Source organism: Podarcis muralis, chromosome 12 (assembly GCF_964188315.1).
Source record: "Podarcis muralis chromosome 12, rPodMur119.hap1.1, whole genome shotgun sequence".
NCBI classification, from domain to species: domain Eukaryota; kingdom Metazoa; phylum Chordata; class Lepidosauria; order Squamata; family Lacertidae; genus Podarcis; species Podarcis muralis.
The window spans coordinates 15,234,195-15,254,101 of NC_135666.1; the positions used below are offsets into that span (position 1 = coordinate 15,234,195).

Here is a 19,907-nt window from a genome sequence, read left to right on the forward strand (position 1 = left end):
CGCTTGTTCCAAGAGGCGGTGGAGGAAAATTAAAATTAACTCTTAAAGCCTGTCCAAACAAAGAATATGACTCTTTGTGCAGTGGAAGATTCCAGAGAGGATACAGAAGGATTAATTGGGTGGCAGTGAGAATGGCTTTTGTTTTGTATATTGATGTCTCACCTCTGTATGTGAGGAGCAATAGATGGAGAAATTTAGGCTCATGCTTCCAGGGAAGGCGAGGCACATCTGGCCACCCAAACTTTCCATTTGACCCTGTGGATTACAGCTTAAGCAACTGTACCTGTAGCACTCTGCTCATCCACTGAAAGCTGTCTTCCTCTGTAGAGTCCGGCCTTTGCTCAGCAACGATAACTATCCTCTCGTCGTGAAGAACGCTCACTGAAAACACTGCTATTCTGTGGGGTGTGCAAACCAGGACAGATAACTGTGTAAGAATACCAAGTGCAGAGAAAACTGTATTTCATTATCCTCTGTGACTCATTTCTCATTAGTTATGCAATTGAGAAGATTGGGGCTCCAGTTCTTATTTATTCTAGAAAAAGCCAGCTGCACGCAACACCTACATGATTTTAAAATAGAGCACTGCTGAAGAACAGCTTTTATAAAAGAAGAGCTTGTTTCAGATTTCCAAAGCTTAACACAGAGAGTCATCGCAGAAGATGTTATTGCTCTATATATGATCAAGCCCATCAATGCGGCAGAAAAACAAGGCTTAAAGCGACACAACAGCAAAGAGCCACCACTGTCCACATTTTTAATTATATGCATTTGGCTCCATTTGTGACACACCGTCAATGGAACGCCCTTTCCCAGAGAAGCTCGCCTACTCTGAGGTCATTTCAGAACCAGGAAAAGCCCTTTCTAATTTCCTTGGGCCTTTTAATTTGCTCCTGCTCTAAATTTGCTTTAGCTTTGCCACTATTTTCATGATTTGTTTTATGTTTTCTTACTGATCTGCCTTTCTGTAGAAATATTTACTTGTTTTTGGTCTCATAGCAAAGCTGTCTTGAGAACCTGGTTATACAGTGGCATATAAATGCATAAAATAAACAATATTTTTAAAAAAAATAAAAATGTTTTTGCTATGGCTTTTTTCTGGTACGAAAAAAAGATCTGCTCTAAGCAATGCAAATGCCTTTTCCACAATCCAATATTTATTTCTGGGGGAGAAAAGTGACGCAAACCTTCCCCTGTAGACAAACTTCATTGGTTCCACCGCGAGCGCCGTGGCTACAATGTCATCTGCGTTGTGCCTCCGTCCGCTGACGACCATCAGCCCATCCATTTTGCCAACAACAAAGACAAGCCCACCTGGACCAATAAACCCCAGCAGCCCAGTTCTTATGAAAGGGTATTCGCTGATTGGGGCACCTGAACTGGTCATAGGGAACACCTGCAGGACAGAGAGAGAGAGAGAGAGAGAGAGAGAGAGAGAGAAGGGCAGGACATCAACTTTTATTTTGTTACTGAGTTGGCTCTAGAGCAAGAGTGTTCAGAAAATAGGTCGGGATCCACTGATGGATCTCTGGGCGATTCTGTAGTACATTGACAAGGGCTCCTGACTTCCAGCTGTTTAACAAGAGCAACAACTGAACTGCTTTTCCTTCCTGCCTGCCCTAAATTTGGCTGCAGAAATTAAGGAAGCTCAGGGGAAGCCAGGAGTGGGCTTCTGTAGGGAAGAATTATGAGCTCAGTTCTGATCTATCTGCAGCCCCTTTCCCAAGATGCACAGAGTCAGGTACATTCATCCTTGTATCATAAAACCATGCATAAAACACACACATTAAAGTGTGCATCCACGTTACAGTCAATCCTTCCCTTCCCTTACGATTAAATGGTTTCCAGTATAAAATATTTAACATTTCGAAAGGGATAGCGTTTTCCTCTTTTAAAAAAAGTTCTCCATAAATTCTTGTTCCAACTGAGTGAGATGTGGGGCTCAGTGGCAAAGCATATGAATTGCATGCAGAAGACTGCAAGTTCAATCCCTGAGATCTCCATTTAAATTATCAGGTAGGAGATAATAGGAAAGACCTCTACTGGAAACCCAAGGAAAGCTATTGTCTGTGACTGTAGGCTATAATAGGCTAGATGTACCACTTATCTAGGGACGCGGGTGGCGCTGTGGGTTAAACCACAGAGCCTAGGACTTGCCAATCAGAAGGTTGGCGGTTCGAATCCCCACGACGGGGTGAGCTACCGTTGCTCGGTCCCTGCTCCTGCCAACCTAGCAGTTTGAAAGCAAGTCAAAGTGCAAGTAGATAAATAGGTACCGCTCTGGCGGGAAGGTAAACGGCGTTTCCGTGTGCTGCTCTGGTTCGCCAGAAGCGGCTTAGTCATACTGGCCACATGACCCGGAAGCTGTACGTCGGCTCCCTCGGCCAATAAAGCAAGATGAGCGCCGCAACCCCAGAGTCGGTCACGACTGGACCTAATGGTCAGGGGTCCCTTTACCTTACCACTTGTCTAACAAAACCGCTGGGAAAGTTAGTCAGTAGTTTTGCATGTCCACCAAAAAACAACAACCAAAAAACAAAACAAAAACCCAACAAACCCTGAATCATTAGCAGTAGTACTAATCCAAAAGCATTATTCAAACTTGAAGGGCTAAGCAGGGAACAGACCTGTAGAACTCAAACTCACCTCAAATGTGTTTTTGGTCATTCCAGATAGTCCATAATAAGATGTACCTGTTGCAATAGCGCATACACAGAGTTCCCCTACTTCATCCGTCCGACAGAGTTGAGGAACTCCATCAGGCTTCACGGCACACATTATGGCTATTAAGAGAAGGCAAAAAAGTGTTGTTTTTTAAAAAAAGAAATACGGTTTGCAAGTCTTGCAAAAGATGCATGTAGATAATAGAACCAAACTGTCAAGTTGATGTCATAGTTTTATCGCACAGTATTCATACAACCATTAGAGATTTTAAAATCTAGTTTTGCACCCTGGATGGGGTGTTAGATGTGGCTTTAATTGCTTGTGCTGTCTTTCAAGCTCTGAAAAAGCTAATACGAAAGATATCTTGAGTTAGCTTCCTACCAAATGCCAAACTTCTATTCAGCGCCGGGAAGGGTTGTCACGGTAACTACTGTTGCCAGCACACACACACACACACACACACCTTTTCCTAAAGAAGAAGGTTTTTGAGTGCTATAGCGAGAAGAGAAAGCTACAGAAGCAATTCTCCGAACAAAATCACACCTTAAATCTCGGGTTGAGGTTACACACTAGGCATTCTGTTTCAGAAAGCGAAGTGGAGTTGGGTGTAGCTCTGGGACTTCTTTCAGAGAAGGAAAATGTATGAGGTGAAAGCGAAGTATTCGGGTGTTAGAAAAAGTCAGAGAATGAAGAAAACCATCAAGCAGAGGCTGGGGGACTTATTTCATTTTCTTTGGTAGGGTCCCTACCTCACCCTAACAGTTTAAATGGAAACACCTGCCTGAAAGACTTGTTTGCATTTCTAATTAAAACCTAAAGAAGACCTTCATTAAAACTCAGCGCGTTTTACAAGCAGCCACAAAAAAAACCCCCACAAGATGCAGTTTATATCCAGATAACGATGCACATGATTGCAGTCATGTCATATAGCTACTCAGGATATGAACTAACACCTGCACTTTTGGAGTCTCCCTGGGAATGTGGCCATGGAGACTCTTAAGATGCAAATTTACCACTGGAAATCTGTTAAGGAGGATTCATGTAGAAGGATAAGAACAGCCCCTATACGTATTATTAGGGACGCAGATGGCGCTGTGGGTTAAACCACAGAGCCTAGGACTTGCCGATCAGAAGGTCGGCGGTTCGAATCCCCACAACAGGGTGAGCTCCCGTTGCTCGGTCCCTGCTCCTGCCAACCTAGCAGTTCGAAAGCACGTCAAAGTGCAAGTAGATAAATAGGTGCCGCTCCGGCGGGAAAGTAAACAGCGTTTGCTGCTCTGGTTCACCAGAAGCAGCTTAGTCATGCTGGCCACATGACCTGGAAGCTCTACGCCGGCTCCCTCGGCTAATAAAGCGAGATGAGCGCCACAACCCCAGAGTCGGTCACGACTGGAACTAATGGTCAGGGGTCCCCTTTACCTTAATACTTATTATTAGGGTATTCTTAAAAAAAAAAAATTAAGGCTGGGGAGACATGACACTGTCAAGAAAAGAAGTCTTCAGGAATCAGCCTGCACTACAACTTCATAGGGGATTATTCCACCATGCTAAAAGTTTCTCCGCCTCCTAAGGCTTCTGCTGTTTCCAATCTTGGCCATAAAAGGGGAATGCCATATAGGACTCCTGATTGATTGCTTCTGCAGTAAATCCCGAGACAAGCATATGTTTAGAAATGGGAAAGGAGCCAATGTGGCAGAGGAAAGAAGGTTAAGCTAGAGCCAGAATGCCTTTATAAGTGCAAGGAGTCCTGGCTTTGCAACCCATTTCCATCCGCTGTGAAAAGATACAGAAAGGCACCCAGCTCCACATTAGCTGTGGCTGTAGAATCAGATAAAGATGCAAATTTAGGGTGGGGAAGGAGAATAAGAGTTCTGAACATAAAGGAAGAAGAAAGAAACCATCACCTAGTCGCAGTTTTATAACAAAGAAGACAAAAAGGGGTGTGTTTTCACGTATGATTTATTAGAGGCCCTTTCATGGAAAAACCTGGCCTTACATAAAAGGAATTAAAACTTCATGCCACTTTTGGAAGTTCAGACCCAGGGTATCAATCTAAAAGTTATCACAACCTGCATTTTTTTTAAAAATAAATAAATTATAATAACTGTATACACATGTTCCATAGAGGAATACGAGGGCACTGAGAGGGGAAGAAAATATTTTTTAAAAGTTCCTGAAAAACTGACTAATGGAGTTGGCACTATTTGGAAAATGGTGTGTCTATGAATCATGAATACGGTCTATGGTTTTTGTTAAATTTGCTTTGAGTTTTTTGGCATGCCCACAGTTCAGACCCTCTTCATATATATATATATATATAACTGCAGAGATTCCCGAGTAGGGAAATTACAACATTTAGTTTAAAGCTATTTATCTACGCTGTGGAAATCTGGCATGTCTTTGAATAACACAGTTTTTGTTTTGTTTTTTAAAGCAGATTTCCTATTTTCTGGCAAAAGCTTGGGGGGGGGGGAGCCTTACCTCCTGGCATCACCAAGCCAACATCTTGCACTGTTAAAACAGAAAGCTTTTCTTCAGAATCCACTCTGATGACTCCATAGGTAAGACCGTGCATGGACAGGACTCCTCTGCCTGGCGGCTGATTGCTATCATCTGTTGGCCTGCAAATATGCGGAAAACGTAAAATAAACAGCAACTCTCAATCTGCAATGTTTTATATATATATATATATATCAATACACAGAGGCCACAAGATTATTATTTTTAAAGCACTTTAAACTGTCCCATTTCTGATCTTTTTGCCTTGACACACAAAACCAGCCAAGCCTAGCCTATTTTATGTCAACACAAACATACATCTTTCATAGGACTCTTGAAGGTGAGAAAGTACAAAAGAGGAAATGCGTCAAGGTGTTTGTTTTAGTGACACGGCTCTCTCAACGCAATGCCATTTTTAGTTATGGCAGATGCTTTCACATAGCGCAGGCAGATCCCAAGACATATTCCAGATCGAACAGTGAAGTGAGTGTGCCTCTCTGCCTTTTGCAATCCGTACCAAGAAACTGCTGCCTGCAGGGCTTATCTTTAATTACTATGGCGTTCCCTGCATTGCATGAAATACTAGATGGGTATTAGCTAACCATGTTCATTAAGAGGGGGGAAAGATGGCTGGTGCCATAAATTTAAATTAAAAGATGCTAAGGGGCTTTTCCCTTCCTCCCAACATGATACCAGCAAAAAAGGATTGAGCACTCCAGTTATGGGAGGGTTTTAATGTGCATTAAGGCATAACAAATGAGAAGCTGGTAAACGGCCGGCCGTGATTAATGTCATATCCATCATTTAGAAGGAAGGCTCAACCACACTATTGATCAACATTATCTCTGAGCCTGTACCCTTCTGCAACTGTCATGCTGAACATAATACCACATTGTGTATATTTTTAAGGTGAGCTTTGTCCCATCATCACTCAACACTGATACAAATAAGCTGTACAGGTACCGCAGAAAGAAAATAAACTTTATTAGAGAGAAGTGTGCATGCACACGAAAGCTCATACCAAGAACTAACTTAGTTGGTCTTTAAGGTGCTACTGGAAAGATTTTTTTTTTGTTTTTATTAGAGACAGTAAGCTTAGATCCCAATACTCATCTTGCATATAGATAATTGGTTTATGATTTTTACTGATTTCCATTGTGTTTAAGTGTGCATAATGCATGGTTTCTGGAAGCAACTCAAGACATTTCAAATGGATGAGCAGAGAGCATTATTGCTGCGTTTTCAAACTCTTGGTGCTAACTTGCAAAGTCCTTAAAGTCCAGGGATGTTAGGCATGCATCATGAATAGGGCTTCAAGTTTTTTTTGTGGGGTTAAAAAATGCTTTGACTGTTTGTAGGTTGCAGCCCATGTTTCTAAAGATACATGCACAAATTTTGTCCTGCCTAAAAAGGAATATCCAATAAGAAGAATCAAGAACAAAATGTTCTGCATGCTACCCATCATCTGGTAGCCTGACAATGATTTCGAATCATTGCTGGTTTGTTACTGAAGAATTCGCCATGGCACAAATGCCACATGTCAATGAAAGTTAAGTTAGAGCCATGCAAAGCCTGTCACCACATTTGTAGTCTGCTCTCTGTCTGTGGGACCTTCTCTTTTTGTCAATTTTATGCTGACATTTGTATTGTGAGATAGGCTAAGCCAAAAGATGGTGCCCTGCCCAAGCTTATCCACCAAGTGGGAATCTGAAACTGGGTCTACCTGGTCGAACAGTGTAGCCGCTACACTGGATCTATAAGCTACTTGTTTGCCAACAACACCATGTACCTCCTCAGGTAAATAGCTTTCATGTATGTTTTGTGGGTGAAACCATGGACATCAGAATACAAAAACCTTATTGAAACTCTGTAAAGGAAGTAAATAAGATGATCCTGAAAAGATTCAGATGCCAGAGAACATTCAAAAAGCTATCAAAAGAAACCAAATATTTTAGAGCAATAGACTTGTATGTAGTTTTTTTTAAGTTGAGAAAATTAACTTTTGAAAGAAAAGGGGGGAAATTAGATTACAAAAAGTTTAATATAGCTGTCTGAAATATATAAATGTCTTGTATCCTGTAATACTTTAATGAGAAACACTTGAACAAGATATCAGAACCTTTTAAATTTATAAACTGATTAATTAAAAAGAAAGAAAGAAAATAACAAAGAATTAATAACAAGAAAGAGTGACTTAAAGTTTCTGATCCAAAGAGTTCCTAGAGGTCCAGTGACTGATATTTTCCATTTATTCAATTCTGGGACAGCTGTATGCATGAAGCTATGTTGCCTTCAGGATCACTCATTTTAAATTTAAATATACAGTACCTTCTAATAGCCACTGTGAGAGCCTCTGGCGAACTAGCACAAGGGCAAATGACTTCTTGTCTGAGGCCTTTGCTTTGGAAGACATTAAGAAATGCATCACAAGAGGAAATAGACCCTGGAGTAAAAAGAAAATCTGACATCAATATAGGGTCTATATGCAATAAGCAATGTTTCCAGGACAAAAATAGAGCAATTATGAGCAGAAAGTGGCAAAAGAATCTAACTGATTCCCTCCAAAGAGAAATAAATTTGCTACCAGCCTAGTTACAATTTTCAAGACATATGAGGTGAGATCTATAGAACTACACAACTAGTTTCATGAGCCCAGGAAGGCTTCTAACGGAACAATCCACATCATGCAATCTGCTTTTGAAAACAAGGGCTTTCTGAAAGCAGTCAGTACAGGGTTTTGCTCTTCAAAGGGGAAAGGGGTTTTAGAATCCCACTGGGCGTGTCCTGTACAGAGCTGAAAACAGCTCTTACTATTTAATTACACCTTAATTAAAACAAAAAAACAAAAACTCCCACAGCAAGTTATAGGACGTTGGCAACTTAAAAAGAGATCGTTCTCCTTCAGGTATGGTTTCAGCAGAGAAACTGTCCCCACTGCTTTAAGTGGCTTAATCTCACTTTTATTTTTCGTACTTTGGTATTCACATAAAAGTACAAAATACATGCACGATGTTTCCAAGTTCCAATTAAAGGTGCTAGTTTTGGTTTTTTTACTTGTATAAATCTAGACAGGTTGAGGGTCTGGGTAATTCAAAGATGACCATCTCCCATACGAATCTGTCTAACCAATCAAGTTATCTATGGAGACTCCTCTGTTGGAGATGTAGAGAGTGGCAACATCTAACAAGGCCTTCTCAGTGGTGGCACTGAGGCTGTGGAACTCGCTTCCTCAAGAGGCCTACCTTACTCCTTATTTATTAGTTTTTAGATACTGTGTGCAAATAGCTTTATTTCCAAGGATATCTGAGATTAAATGACTTTGTTTTTAATCGTGGGTGTTGGCTCTTAGTGATTTCTTTTTGGTATTATTTATGTTCTGCTTCTGATTTGTAGACCTGTTTGGGCAAGTATAGAATAAAAACAACCGTAATAACTAAAATACAATTAGGTAGATGGAAGTTAAGAACAGAAAGAGGAATTGGCTACTACTGATAACACATAGCACACCCTTCATACGTGATAAAAAATATTCTATTTATTCTGTACTTTGATCTGGGTGCCCAAGTATGAACATAAAATAATTTCCCCTAAGTTTCAAATGTTTTGTGGAGAAACCTTCTGTTCTTTTGTACTGCTTAAGGATAAATTTGATTCAGCCTTTACATAACAAGTTGTCATGTCACTTATAATTGGATTTGCTTCTATGGAATATCAGGTTTGCTCCAGGATTTGCTAAAGAAAAGAAACCAAAACACAAACCTCTCTCTCACACACACAATCCAAAATGAATTAGCTCCTAAAAACGCTTCATGGCAAACCTAAAAAAAAAAAAAAAATTCCTTCCAGTAGCACCTTAAAGACCAACTAAGTTAGTTCTTGGTATGAGCTTTCGTGTGCATGCACACTTCTTCAGATACACTGAAATAGAAGTTGCCAGATCCTTCTATATAGTGAGAAGGTGGGGAGGGGTATTACTCAGAAGGGTGGTGGGAATGGGTGATTGGCAGATAGCTGTGATGAGCCTGTTGACGACTCTTAATGACTGCAATAGGTCTTACAGGAAAAAGTAAGGGGTGAGAAGGTGAAAAATGGCTTTGTCGTGTATAATGAGATAAGAATCCAATGTCTTTGTTCAGACCAGGTCTCTCACCCACCACCCTTCTGAGTAATACCCCTCCCCACCTTCTCACTATATAGAAGGATCTGGCAACTTCTGTTTCAGTGTATCTGAAGAAGTGTGCATGCACACGAAAGCTCATACCAAGAACTAACTTAGTTGGTCTTTAAGGTGCTACTGGAAGGAAGATTTTTTGTTTTGACTATGGCAGACCAACACGGCTACCTATCTGTAACTGAAACCTCAAAATGTTCATTAACCTTTTTTTTGCTATTCATGACAGAAGGAATTATTATTACTACACAAGTAACAAATATCTGAGGAAGCCACCCACCAGTCAAAGTCAGTGGCTTGTATGCCAGAGAACGCCCAGTCATAAACCCATAACTTTTATATTTATTTCTTATTTTTATGCTGCTCATGCATGCAAAAGAAAACATAGGATGAATAAAAACAATACAAAATAACATTCAAAAAAAAAGGAAGGGGGAAAAATTGCTTTTGTTCCACAGCCATCACTTACATGGGTTGGCGCCATCAGCAACTATGAGCATACGGAGGGAGGAGAGGTTGATATCTCGTTGATCTCTATGCGCTACTAATGCCCAGTGCATATCCCTGGATTTCACACAGGCAACTTTCGCTGGGGACCAGGATAGGGGGAGGAGAAACAGAGAGGAAAAGAGGAAAGAAGATTTGGGAATATGAAGTTCAAAACTTGTCCAAGCGTAGCAGAAATTGCTTTCGATGAAAACAATGGCAAAACAACCAGAAGATACCAAAGATGTATTATTTACTTTGACCTGTCACATATACCAGGGATAGGAAACTCAATTAGGACTTCGTATTTTATGGCCCTTCAAGACAAGCCACAAAGGAATTCTGTTACAGGCACAGAAAGGTTGCCGAGGTTCTAGGCTTCACCTGTTACAGAAGTGGCTGAATAAAGCAGGTGGAATCTTGGAAGACGAAGGCTTGGCAAACTTCACTGACTAGCAAACAAAGAAGCCTAGCACAACTGTAGCAGTATAGACTGGGGAGGACCCTGTTTAAGTAGAGCCCTCTGGCAAAGCCATCAGACATGCAACAACAGAGAAGATCAAGCCAGGCTTCTAACAGAATGAAACCACTACTGAACAACTGGCTGCTTGTCTTTTTAATACACAAGCTGAAATAAACTCCAATGGCTTTCCAGATGCGTCGTGGTGTGTGTCCCAAATGACCCTTGCTATTGCACCTACTCACCAACTTAAAGCTACAGAAACAAATTAATTTACAGGTGTGTGCAGTTGCTATTCCAACATCACCACCATTACGTTTTAGACCAGGGATGGGAAAACTGCAGCTCTGTCGATACATCAGCCCTAGTCAGCATAGCCAAGGGTCAGAGATGATGGGAAGGGTCACAGATACTCTATCCGTGTTTTATAACTTTATATGCTGCTTAACTTCCATCCTCTCAAAGCACCTGTGGGTTTGTTTGTGTGTGAATGGATGTTCGTGCACAGGTACGCAGCCCTTACCTTTGTACTGGCAGACCTTCTGTATCCACGAAAGTGGGTTCACTTTCATTAAGGAATAAGGGATACTTATGACATGCATCATGTTCATAACACTCTGAAATTAAGTGAAGGGAACACAGGTTTCAGCAGTAATGAAACAAACCACAACTCTTCGTTAAAACAAATCCCAGCTCTGTTGTAAGTGCTACATATTTTTGGTTACCTATCAAAAAGGGTTTAAGATTAGGGACTCAGCTAGGTTGGTAAAGAAAAAGCACTTTATATGCGTTGTATATGCAATATAACACTGTGACACCAGATGGCGATGTGGGGTCCCATTTTTCCCTACTGGATTTCCCTGTATGAGTTTACATGTTTAACTGAATTTGACGTGTCTAGCCTTGATCTCAATATATGAACCAAAAAAGACGAATGGTGCTTTATCTAAAGCAGTTCTCGTTTTCAAACCCTTTTACAGAACTGTGAAGTAAATAAAGTCACTACAAACTAAGGAGGGATTGCAGGGTGAAGGAGCCGTTGTGGAACAGAACATCAGAGATCGAAACTCCAACATCTCCTAAAAACTAAAGGATTCTGAATGGAACCAATTCACACATGCAGGTGCAAGTCAAGTGTTCAGTAATCAAACAACATACAGGCCTGTGTGGCCCTAAATTAAGTTATGCATATGGCTTTTGAATAGCGATTTCAAGCTCTGGAATGATCAACGGAGTGATGAGGGCAAGACACGCTATTCACATCAAGTAAAAGGCATAGAAACTAGAGAGAAGCCTTTATCAGCTAATTGAAGATTGAGTATAAATTATCCTGAAATCCTGAAGCTGTTGGGAAGAAGGCAGGTATTTTTCAGGAACTGGACAAAATTTTGTGAGGGAAATTTCAATATACTGTACACAGTCTTGTTTTCTTATCAGTTCTAAGCCAATTTTCTACTTAAAGAATGTAAAATCTATTACACATAACTTCACACAGAATTGGATTTGGAGTTGTGTTTTTCTACAGTGGGATGGGCAGTAATTTCCTAATACTGCAGATTGTCCTACATTGTCATTTGTGGGGAGCAAACTTTGACAAAAACAGTATTTTGAAATCCTGCCTTAAAAGCATTTTTATTATTTCAAAAGAAGAAATAGCTCACAAGAGGTTTTTTTGTTCCTCCCTTTAATTTTCCCTATATACCGAGTTTAACAACTGGGGGGAAAGAAACGAGAGGCCTCAGGGGAGGGGGAAACTGATTCCCCACCCCACCCCCAATCTTTCTGGGTTTTCCCCCAGGCTTTGACATCTCTAGGAACTCCAAAAGAGGCAGTTAATCCTTCCTAAAAATAAGTTATACAGTACATTTGCCCCAATAACCTCAAAAGGTCATCTGAGAGGCTTAAAATAGGAATGCAAAGAAAACTGTTTAAAATAAGCTAACATGTTTCATTGCCTGGGTGGGTGGGGTGGAGAAAGACTGTCCCGCTATATGACTGGGCTGGAAATCAGCCAATATGTATAAAAATAAATGACTCTGTAGAAAATTAAAAATATAGATATTAACCCCAGAAATAAGATAAAACTGGCTGGAGAACTGCAACAATGTTAGTAAACTCTTAGCATAATACTTCGGCTATCACAAATGTCTTCAGATATAGCACAACTTCTGAAACCATTTAAAAAAAAAACTTTGCTCACTACTTTGGTTACACAGACTCTCAAGAACTAAAACAGTGTTTCTGAAACTTGGGTGTCCAGCTGTTGTTGGACTACAATTCCCACGTTCCTGGTCTGTCTAGGTAAGGATGATGGGAGTTGTAGTGCAACAACAACTGGACACCCAAGTTTGAAAGGCACTGAATTAGAATCATAATAGTTCAACATTACTATCTGTAAACTATTTAACATTACAGTCATTCCTCCACTTTCTTGATCCTTTCTTTTAATTGAGCAGCAGAGCCAATTATATTACCATTAGCCCAGGCATATTAAATCATTGGGATTTTTCAAACTGAGCAGAAGACCAAAGTCTGCAGGACGTGCAGTTAGTAATCTTGTCTTTTTGGTGTTTTGAAAACCAAAACAAACCAATAAAAACAATCTCAACTATGTTTAATATTTTATAATATCAACATGATGATGATGATGATAATTTTATTAGTTATACCCCGCCCATCTGGCTGAGTTTCCCCAGCCACTCTAAAACATCAAACATTAAAAACTTCCTGATACAGGGCTGCCTTCAGATGTCTTCTAAGAGTCAGATAGTTGTTTATTTCCTTGACATCTGAAGGAAGGGTGTTCCACAGGGAGGGCGCCACTACCGAGAAGGCCCTCTGCCTGGTTCCCTGTAACCTCGCTTCTCGCAGTGAGGGAACCAGCAGAACACCCTCAGAGGAGGACCTCAGTGTCCGGGCTGAACGATCGGGGTGGAGACGCTCTTTCAGGTATACTGGGCTGAGGCCGTTTAGGGCTTTAAAGGTCAGCACCAACACTTTGACTATCAACACTTTGGTTATCAACATTCTGCTCATATGAACATTTTATTTTACAACAAAGTTCTATGTTGACCTTGTAGAAAAAGCAAATGTCCTGAATCAAGCCCTTGCTCCTATGATCATACACAAGAAATATGCATTAACTTCAGTGGCTACACACTATTACACAGGAAGAGCCCTGAGACCTCTAGAGCAGTGTTTCCCAACCTTGGGCCTCCAGATGTTTTTGGACTACAACTCCCATCATCCCTAGCTAGCCAGACCAGTGGTCAGGGATGATGGGAATTGTAGTTCAAAAACAGCTGGAGGCCCAAGGTTGGGAAACACTGCTCTAGAGACAACTGCTCAGAGGACCTGGACAGCAGGTGGCCATCTCTGCCCTATTAGGAAATCCCCTTCTTTGTCATTTCTAATTTTGTTCCCTTCAGAAGAGCCACCAGCTATAATATCATGCATTCTGCCTTTTAATTCCCTGTAGATGTTTGAAAGCAACTCTCATCACGCTTCCAATTATTAGGAGTTCCACATCTAAGGAAGGAATAGTTCTCATTCACACACACCTTCCTCAGCATGGAGCACCCCACAGCTGGAAGTCAACCAAGGGTGGAGCTGGAAATCAAAATATTTGCTGCATTGCATTGAACAGACCTGCCAGAGTTTTTCCGCTTTTGATGCTTAGATGAAGGTTCACCAGAGCCCAACCCCAAAAATAATACTTATGGAACTGAATTACTGTCTGCTGTTATTACTTCAATCGTTCTTCTGGCCTCTCTCTTGTCTTCTTCTCTTATGAATACAAATATAAAACCTCCAGCTGGCTTTGTAAGTATTCTAGGCTCAAGGGTGAGTCAAAGAAAGCTCTGTTCTTTTTCCTTTTAGAACCTTCACGTTCAGAGACAGTACATCTTCAAAGACCACATGTGAAGAACAAGAAGAGATGGAACTTCCCAGGCTGTCCACCACTGGAGAGAGTTGTGGATTCAGAAGGTCTTTGGTTCACTCATCTCGCCAACAATGATTTCTGCATCTACCAAGTTTCCTAATGTTTCAAAAGTCCATCTAGCATCAGAAGGTAAACATTCAGAGAACGCTCTGACTTCTGATGGAAATGTAAAACACTACATTCTCATTATTAAACCATTACTTTAATGAGAAGTTATCTTACCGTAAGAATCCCATGCCATAATCCTACATCTTTCTTGAAATCTAATACGTTCACAATGGTTTCGGCTGCGTGACCAAAACAACAACAACAAAACAAGGTTAGTTACTGAGTGCGTAGCACAGTCTGCAAAAAAACAAAACAAAAAAACAGCCCGCTTTAAGAAGTGATTGTAATAAAATGTTGATGCTAAAAAAAATTGCCACCAGATGAGCTGCAGAACCATTTGAGATAAATCGTTACTGACTGATTGCTCTTGGCCAGACCATTTCTTCTTTCCCCTCCCACTCATGTTTTCATTTGCATTGCATGTCATAACCAATGGTTCACTTCAAAACAAGTCATATTCTAAAAGGTTGGGGAGTGGGACGATGTTGAAAACAAAGCAGTAAGAACAGAATATTAAAAATTAAAGACAACTGAGATGACACCAAGACTTGCCTTTTGGAACTGGGAAATACAAATTTCAAGAAGCTAGTGATCTCCCCTTAATGTGAGACAAGCACCACAACCCATGGAATTCTTCTCCAACTGGGATTTTAATCTAAAGCAGAAATGGTATCCCCACTCCATCAGTGCTCCCAGCTAGCCAACCCCAAGCGCTCTCTCTCTCTCACTCATCACCTTCCAAAACCCTTTCCCTTCCACCTGCTTACCTGGATGGTGTTGCTGTTATAATGTCAACAAGTGGGAGGGAGAGCTCTCTCCCCCCCCCCCAGCCCTATGTAGCCCCTAGGAAATATGGCTTCCTCAAGGGCTACTGCAATGGCGGAAGATCTTGGAACCCAAATCAGATTGACCAAGAAATAGAATGCATTATTTCTCCCATGATTGGTGGGGGGACGATGGCTTAGTCTGAGCCAATCCAATCACTGCTAGGGCAGAGGAGAGTGGGGCTTTGTCATTATCATCTTCAAGAACTATTATGCCAGTTTCACAGAACCATGAAAAAAAATCTTTCAGGAATTAAGAGACAATGCTGAAATACCTTCTGTGTATCCACATGCCTGTGTAAGAGCTTGGCAATGGGTCAGAAGTGCGATTCTCGTCACAGTAACCCCGAGCACACTTCCATCTTTGCAAGTTTTGTACTGCAAGAGAAATTTTTTCTTATCAAGATTCAGGGAACCACAAAAACTCAAGGACCTAAAGGGACGGGCATCTGAAAGCAGCCTGGAGGACAGCTCCATCCAGATTACAAGGCCCAAATCCTAAAGGCCTCTGTGGATTATGCGCGTCCGCCATTTTCATCATGCTAGCAAAGATACGTTGGGGAGGGATGTGCCTGTGTGCATGAGACAACAGAAAGGGCTCTCCTTCTGTGAACTACAACTGCTTTCTGCTATTTGCCTGGGAGGAATGGATGGCTGATGTGTATAATAAAAAGGTGAAGCTTTGCCAGAGCCTCTGTTCCCACCCTGTTCACTCAATGCAGGAGCAAGTCATTGGCCCTGCAACACTAACTCAGCAAACAAATGATATGCCCCGCCCCACCCCCCAGTTGAAAATGACTAAACAACCAGTATCCAGCCACCAAGATTTCAAACTTCCTCTGCCAGCTACCTGTTTCTTCATTCACATATCCTGCAAATTCTCTACAAGTCTCCAGCCCTCCATTATCCCCACTCCCTAAAGACACAGACAAAGCCATTACAAAAACCTTCCTCATATCAATACGTTCTCAGGTTTGAACTGGCTGTAATGGCAGGAATGAATCTGAGCGTTTAATTGATCACACCAGATCCCTGGAGCTCTTCAATCTGAAATTCTAGGAATACAGGAAGGCGATGTATAACATGTAGGCCCATCTTGTCTGCACTGACTTTTAGTAGCTCTCCAAAGACCTGGACTCACCTCAATGTAAGCTGTGTCATTGTTTGCATCTTTGATATGTGGGAACCAGTCTCGAGGAGGCTTCGATAGGTGTTTCGATTCTGTGACAAACCATAGCAGCTTTGGCCAGCCTTAGAAGTAAAGACAAAGTGTTGCTTTTATTTTATTTTAAAAAGCATTCATTGACCATAATGGGTTTTTTAAAAAAATAATAATGGTACTTAATAAAAATGGTTAAAACGAAGCATCCTTATGCCACATCAAAACATGTGGTATGAAAACTAGCTCATCTAGCACAGGGATGGGGAATCTGTGGCCCCCCAGATGTTGTTGGACATTCCTGCCCATTAGCCATGCTAGTTGGAGCTGCTGGGAGAAGAAACACCATCTAGGCCTTTTATTCTGTCTGATGCCTGAAAATCAATACCGCTCTCTACACTTCCTCTTCTTCACTTTGCGGTGTACATGCAATCAGGCGTACAGTACTGTGACTTAGCAAGAGCGAGCCTACCTTTAAATTGTGGTATTTCCCCTGTAGGGCTCTTAGGCAGTCCTTTGTGGCATGCATCGCTAGTCAAGGCCACCGTCACACCACAGCTTCCGAGCAAGAAGCCTATCTGCTGGCTTCCTGCGTCCTGGTTGAAGACAAAGCGAGAAAGAAACCACGGAAGTAAATCGCTGCAAGGGCAGTAATGGAAAAGGCTGCTTCAGAACACATTTATGCAAAAGGCATTTGCTTTACCTAGCCAACCAAACGCTTTTGAAAAGACATCTACCGCAACAGTCTGAGCAGGCATCTTTGCGTTCCGCGCATCTGCATTTCTACGACAAGGACCAAGGATGCCCCATCCCGAGAAATCTCACCTTACTTCAAGAAACAAATCTGGAGGACCACAACATTTCTAGCACTTAGGGCTAAGGCTTCGGGACAGTTTTTTGTGAACCCTGCAGAAGCTTGTGGCAGGGAAGGGGAAAGGCACAACCGGGTTCAGGCGGCATAATCATGCACAGGTATTATTAGCAAAGTCGCTTTCCTGTCTACTTAGCAGGTAAGGCAGATTTTCCTCCGTCTCCCATATTGTGAGAACTCGGGACCACCCAAATCAAAACTGATCCAGCAGCAAGTTCGAATCAGGCAAGCGAAAGCACAATACATGACATTCGCTGCTGGAGGATGTGGCAATGGCCTCTGGCCACGATGTCTTTAAAATAAGAGGGGAGGGGTGAGAAAAAATTCATGGTGGAAATGCCTATCAGAGGAGGAGGAGTTTGGATTTGATATCCCGCTTTATCACTACCTAAGGAGTCTCAAAGCGGCTAACAATCTCCTTTCCCTTCCTCCCCCACAACAAACACTCTGTGAGGTGAGTGGGGCTGAGAGACTTCAGAGAAGTGTGACTAGCCCAAGGTCACCCAGCAGCTGCATGTGGAGGAGCGGGGAATCGAACCCGGTTCACCAGATTACGAGTCTACCGCTCTTAACCACTACACCACGCTGGCTCGTGTTCAGAGATTCTGGGGATAAACAATGGTGGAGGGTTGTTGCCTTCATGCTCTGCTTGTGGGTTTTTCAGGGGAACCTGGCTGGTCATTGCTGGAACAAGATGGCTGGAATAGAGGGACCCTTGGCCTTCTTCAGCTTTTATGTACATAATTCACACCAGGCACAATTTCCACAATGGATTTTTTTGGGAGTTGGATGGGGGTGGAATTGGAGTTTACATAACCCCCAAGTGAAAAATAAACCTAACAGCCATTGCATGCTTCACCTTTTCTCCCCACCTCTTCTGCCTTTGATCACACACCGATTATATATTGGGGGGGAAACTAGTACCAAAGGATAGTTACAATGGTTACAAACTAGTGCTCCCTCAGTTCTATCAAGGCTTCCGTGTTTCAATGCGCGCAGGCAGTCAACATAGTAAAAGCAACCCAAAATGTGCATATGACGTTCCTGGATATACCCCATGCATCTGTTGAAGTCGTACCAGCCAACAACCAAACACCATATATATATATATAAATATATATTAAAAAGCAATAGATCTCTAGGCAGAGAAGGAATTGAAAACAGAATAGAGAATTTTGCAGTGCGAACTAAATATCATGATGTTCTCGAAAACAAAACAAAGAAATTATGCATTGGGGAACTGAAGCAAACAAGACAAAAGGGGAAACTTTGAGGCTATTGAGAAAAGTCGTACATAAAAAGTAAAGCTTTTAGACATAGATATCTGTGTTTTCCACAATAGGTCCAATTCAAGCGTCTTTTTGTTTTTTAATGTATCGTTACGCCGAATAAAAAAAGCAATCAAACCGAGGTAACGACATGCATCACGCCCCAAAGCTTAACACCAGTATTTTCATACCCAGGTTTGAGAAAATGTTTTGTTACAAAGATGGGTTTGCGTATGCTGATTTTTTGAATGGCATGGTGGATGAGAAACTGGTATATAATAGATTTGTATAACCTTTTCAAAGTTCAGACATCCAACAAGTTGTCAATTTTATTTATTCGCATTTTCTGTTTGTTACAATAATTATTAAGAGATTTATTTCCAGCTTGGCAAAGGTTAAAGACATACTTTTGCAAGAAAAGTCTTCAGAAATGAGCTCTCATTTGGTTTGGCTTCTATGAAAATCCAGACAGAAGGAGGAGTCCCCTTGTTAAGATAAATAGAAAGAGACAAGAGGATGAAATCATGCCATTTTGGGGAATAACTCTCTGCATGCTGCGCTATCATTAGCCCAAGGAATATCTGAACTAGCCAGGCTCTGGCAAATTTACAAAAGTTTAAAAGGTGTTAACAAAGGCATATATTAATATTAATAATATATCAATACGCTAATATGTAGCATATATACATATATTAATAAATTATGCAGATATGCTGAAAATGAATCCTGTATTATCCTGTGATCGATGCTTTCAGCCTACCACTAACTCCCCCCCCCCCTTTCGTTATTTCCAGAACATGTAGTTCAATGTAATTAAACCTAGTTGCCAGTGTCATCATTTACAAGCCACATCAGTGGTTATTAAGACCCAAATTAGGCACTCAAATTTCGATTAATAATGGTCCAAGACTGACATGTTCTCACAAACCTACTATGATTTGTTTTCTGACTTATTCCAAGGCAAGTTAAAATATACGACTTTAGGTTCATACCAAGTGACCGAAGTCCGTTTCAAAGCAGGGATCAAGCTACTGTTAAACCCAGCTTTAATCACTTGGGCCTTTCGGTCAATCTGCCACTTGGGCACAAAGCTCAGTGTGGGGCCCAAATGGAATTGTTTCCATTTGCACACGACCCACAATATCCACTTTGGGCAATCTAGCTGCATATATGGGCTCTCAACAGATGCTACAGATACAAATCTCCATTAAGGCTCATTTGGAACAGTAACTACCACCAGAGTTTAATGGTGTTATTTGCACTGAAGACCTTTCAGTGCAGATATCCAGACACTCTAATAGCCACTCTGTCCCTAGCCAGGTTTAACAACCAAAAAGGCAAAGTGACTTTTCCCACAATCATGTCCTCTCCATCACTTTTGTCAACAGAGCCCATGGAAGCTCATGGAAGATCCCGGACATACACGGGAGTTTATGCCAACCACTGGCCAACTA

The 19,907-nt window shown here is 41.4% G+C and overlaps 1 protein-coding gene across 6 annotated transcripts in view; it reads right to left on the bottom strand.

Annotated features, from left to right (window-relative positions):
• The window catches only part of DIP2C (disco interacting protein 2 homolog C), a 292,197-nt gene that overhangs the window by 48,089 nt on the left and 224,201 nt on the right, over nucleotides 1-19,907 (bottom strand). For 3 of the 6 annotated variants that reach the window (XM_077936762.1, XM_028750165.2, XM_077936760.1), the window contains 12 exons: nucleotides 18,861-18,938; nucleotides 16,787-16,910; nucleotides 16,297-16,406; nucleotides 15,431-15,533; nucleotides 14,446-14,510; nucleotides 10,804-10,897; nucleotides 9,804-9,923; nucleotides 7,492-7,606; nucleotides 5,146-5,285; nucleotides 2,647-2,783; nucleotides 1,188-1,396; nucleotides 284-398 (listed from right to left, as the gene is read on the bottom strand). In XM_077936762.1, coding sequence (XP_077792888.1) covers nucleotides 284-398; nucleotides 1,188-1,396; nucleotides 2,647-2,783; nucleotides 5,146-5,285; nucleotides 7,492-7,606; nucleotides 9,804-9,923; nucleotides 10,804-10,897; nucleotides 14,446-14,510; nucleotides 15,431-15,533; nucleotides 16,297-16,406; nucleotides 16,787-16,910; nucleotides 18,861-18,938 — 1,410 coding nt within the window. The remainder of the gene's footprint in view (nucleotides 1-283; nucleotides 399-1,187; nucleotides 1,397-2,646; nucleotides 2,784-5,145; nucleotides 5,286-7,491; nucleotides 7,607-9,803; nucleotides 9,924-10,803; nucleotides 10,898-14,445; nucleotides 14,511-15,430; nucleotides 15,534-16,296; nucleotides 16,407-16,786; nucleotides 16,911-18,860; nucleotides 18,939-19,907) is intronic. The other 3 variants (XM_077936761.1, XM_028750168.2, XM_028750166.2) reach the window with 1 other exon arrangement.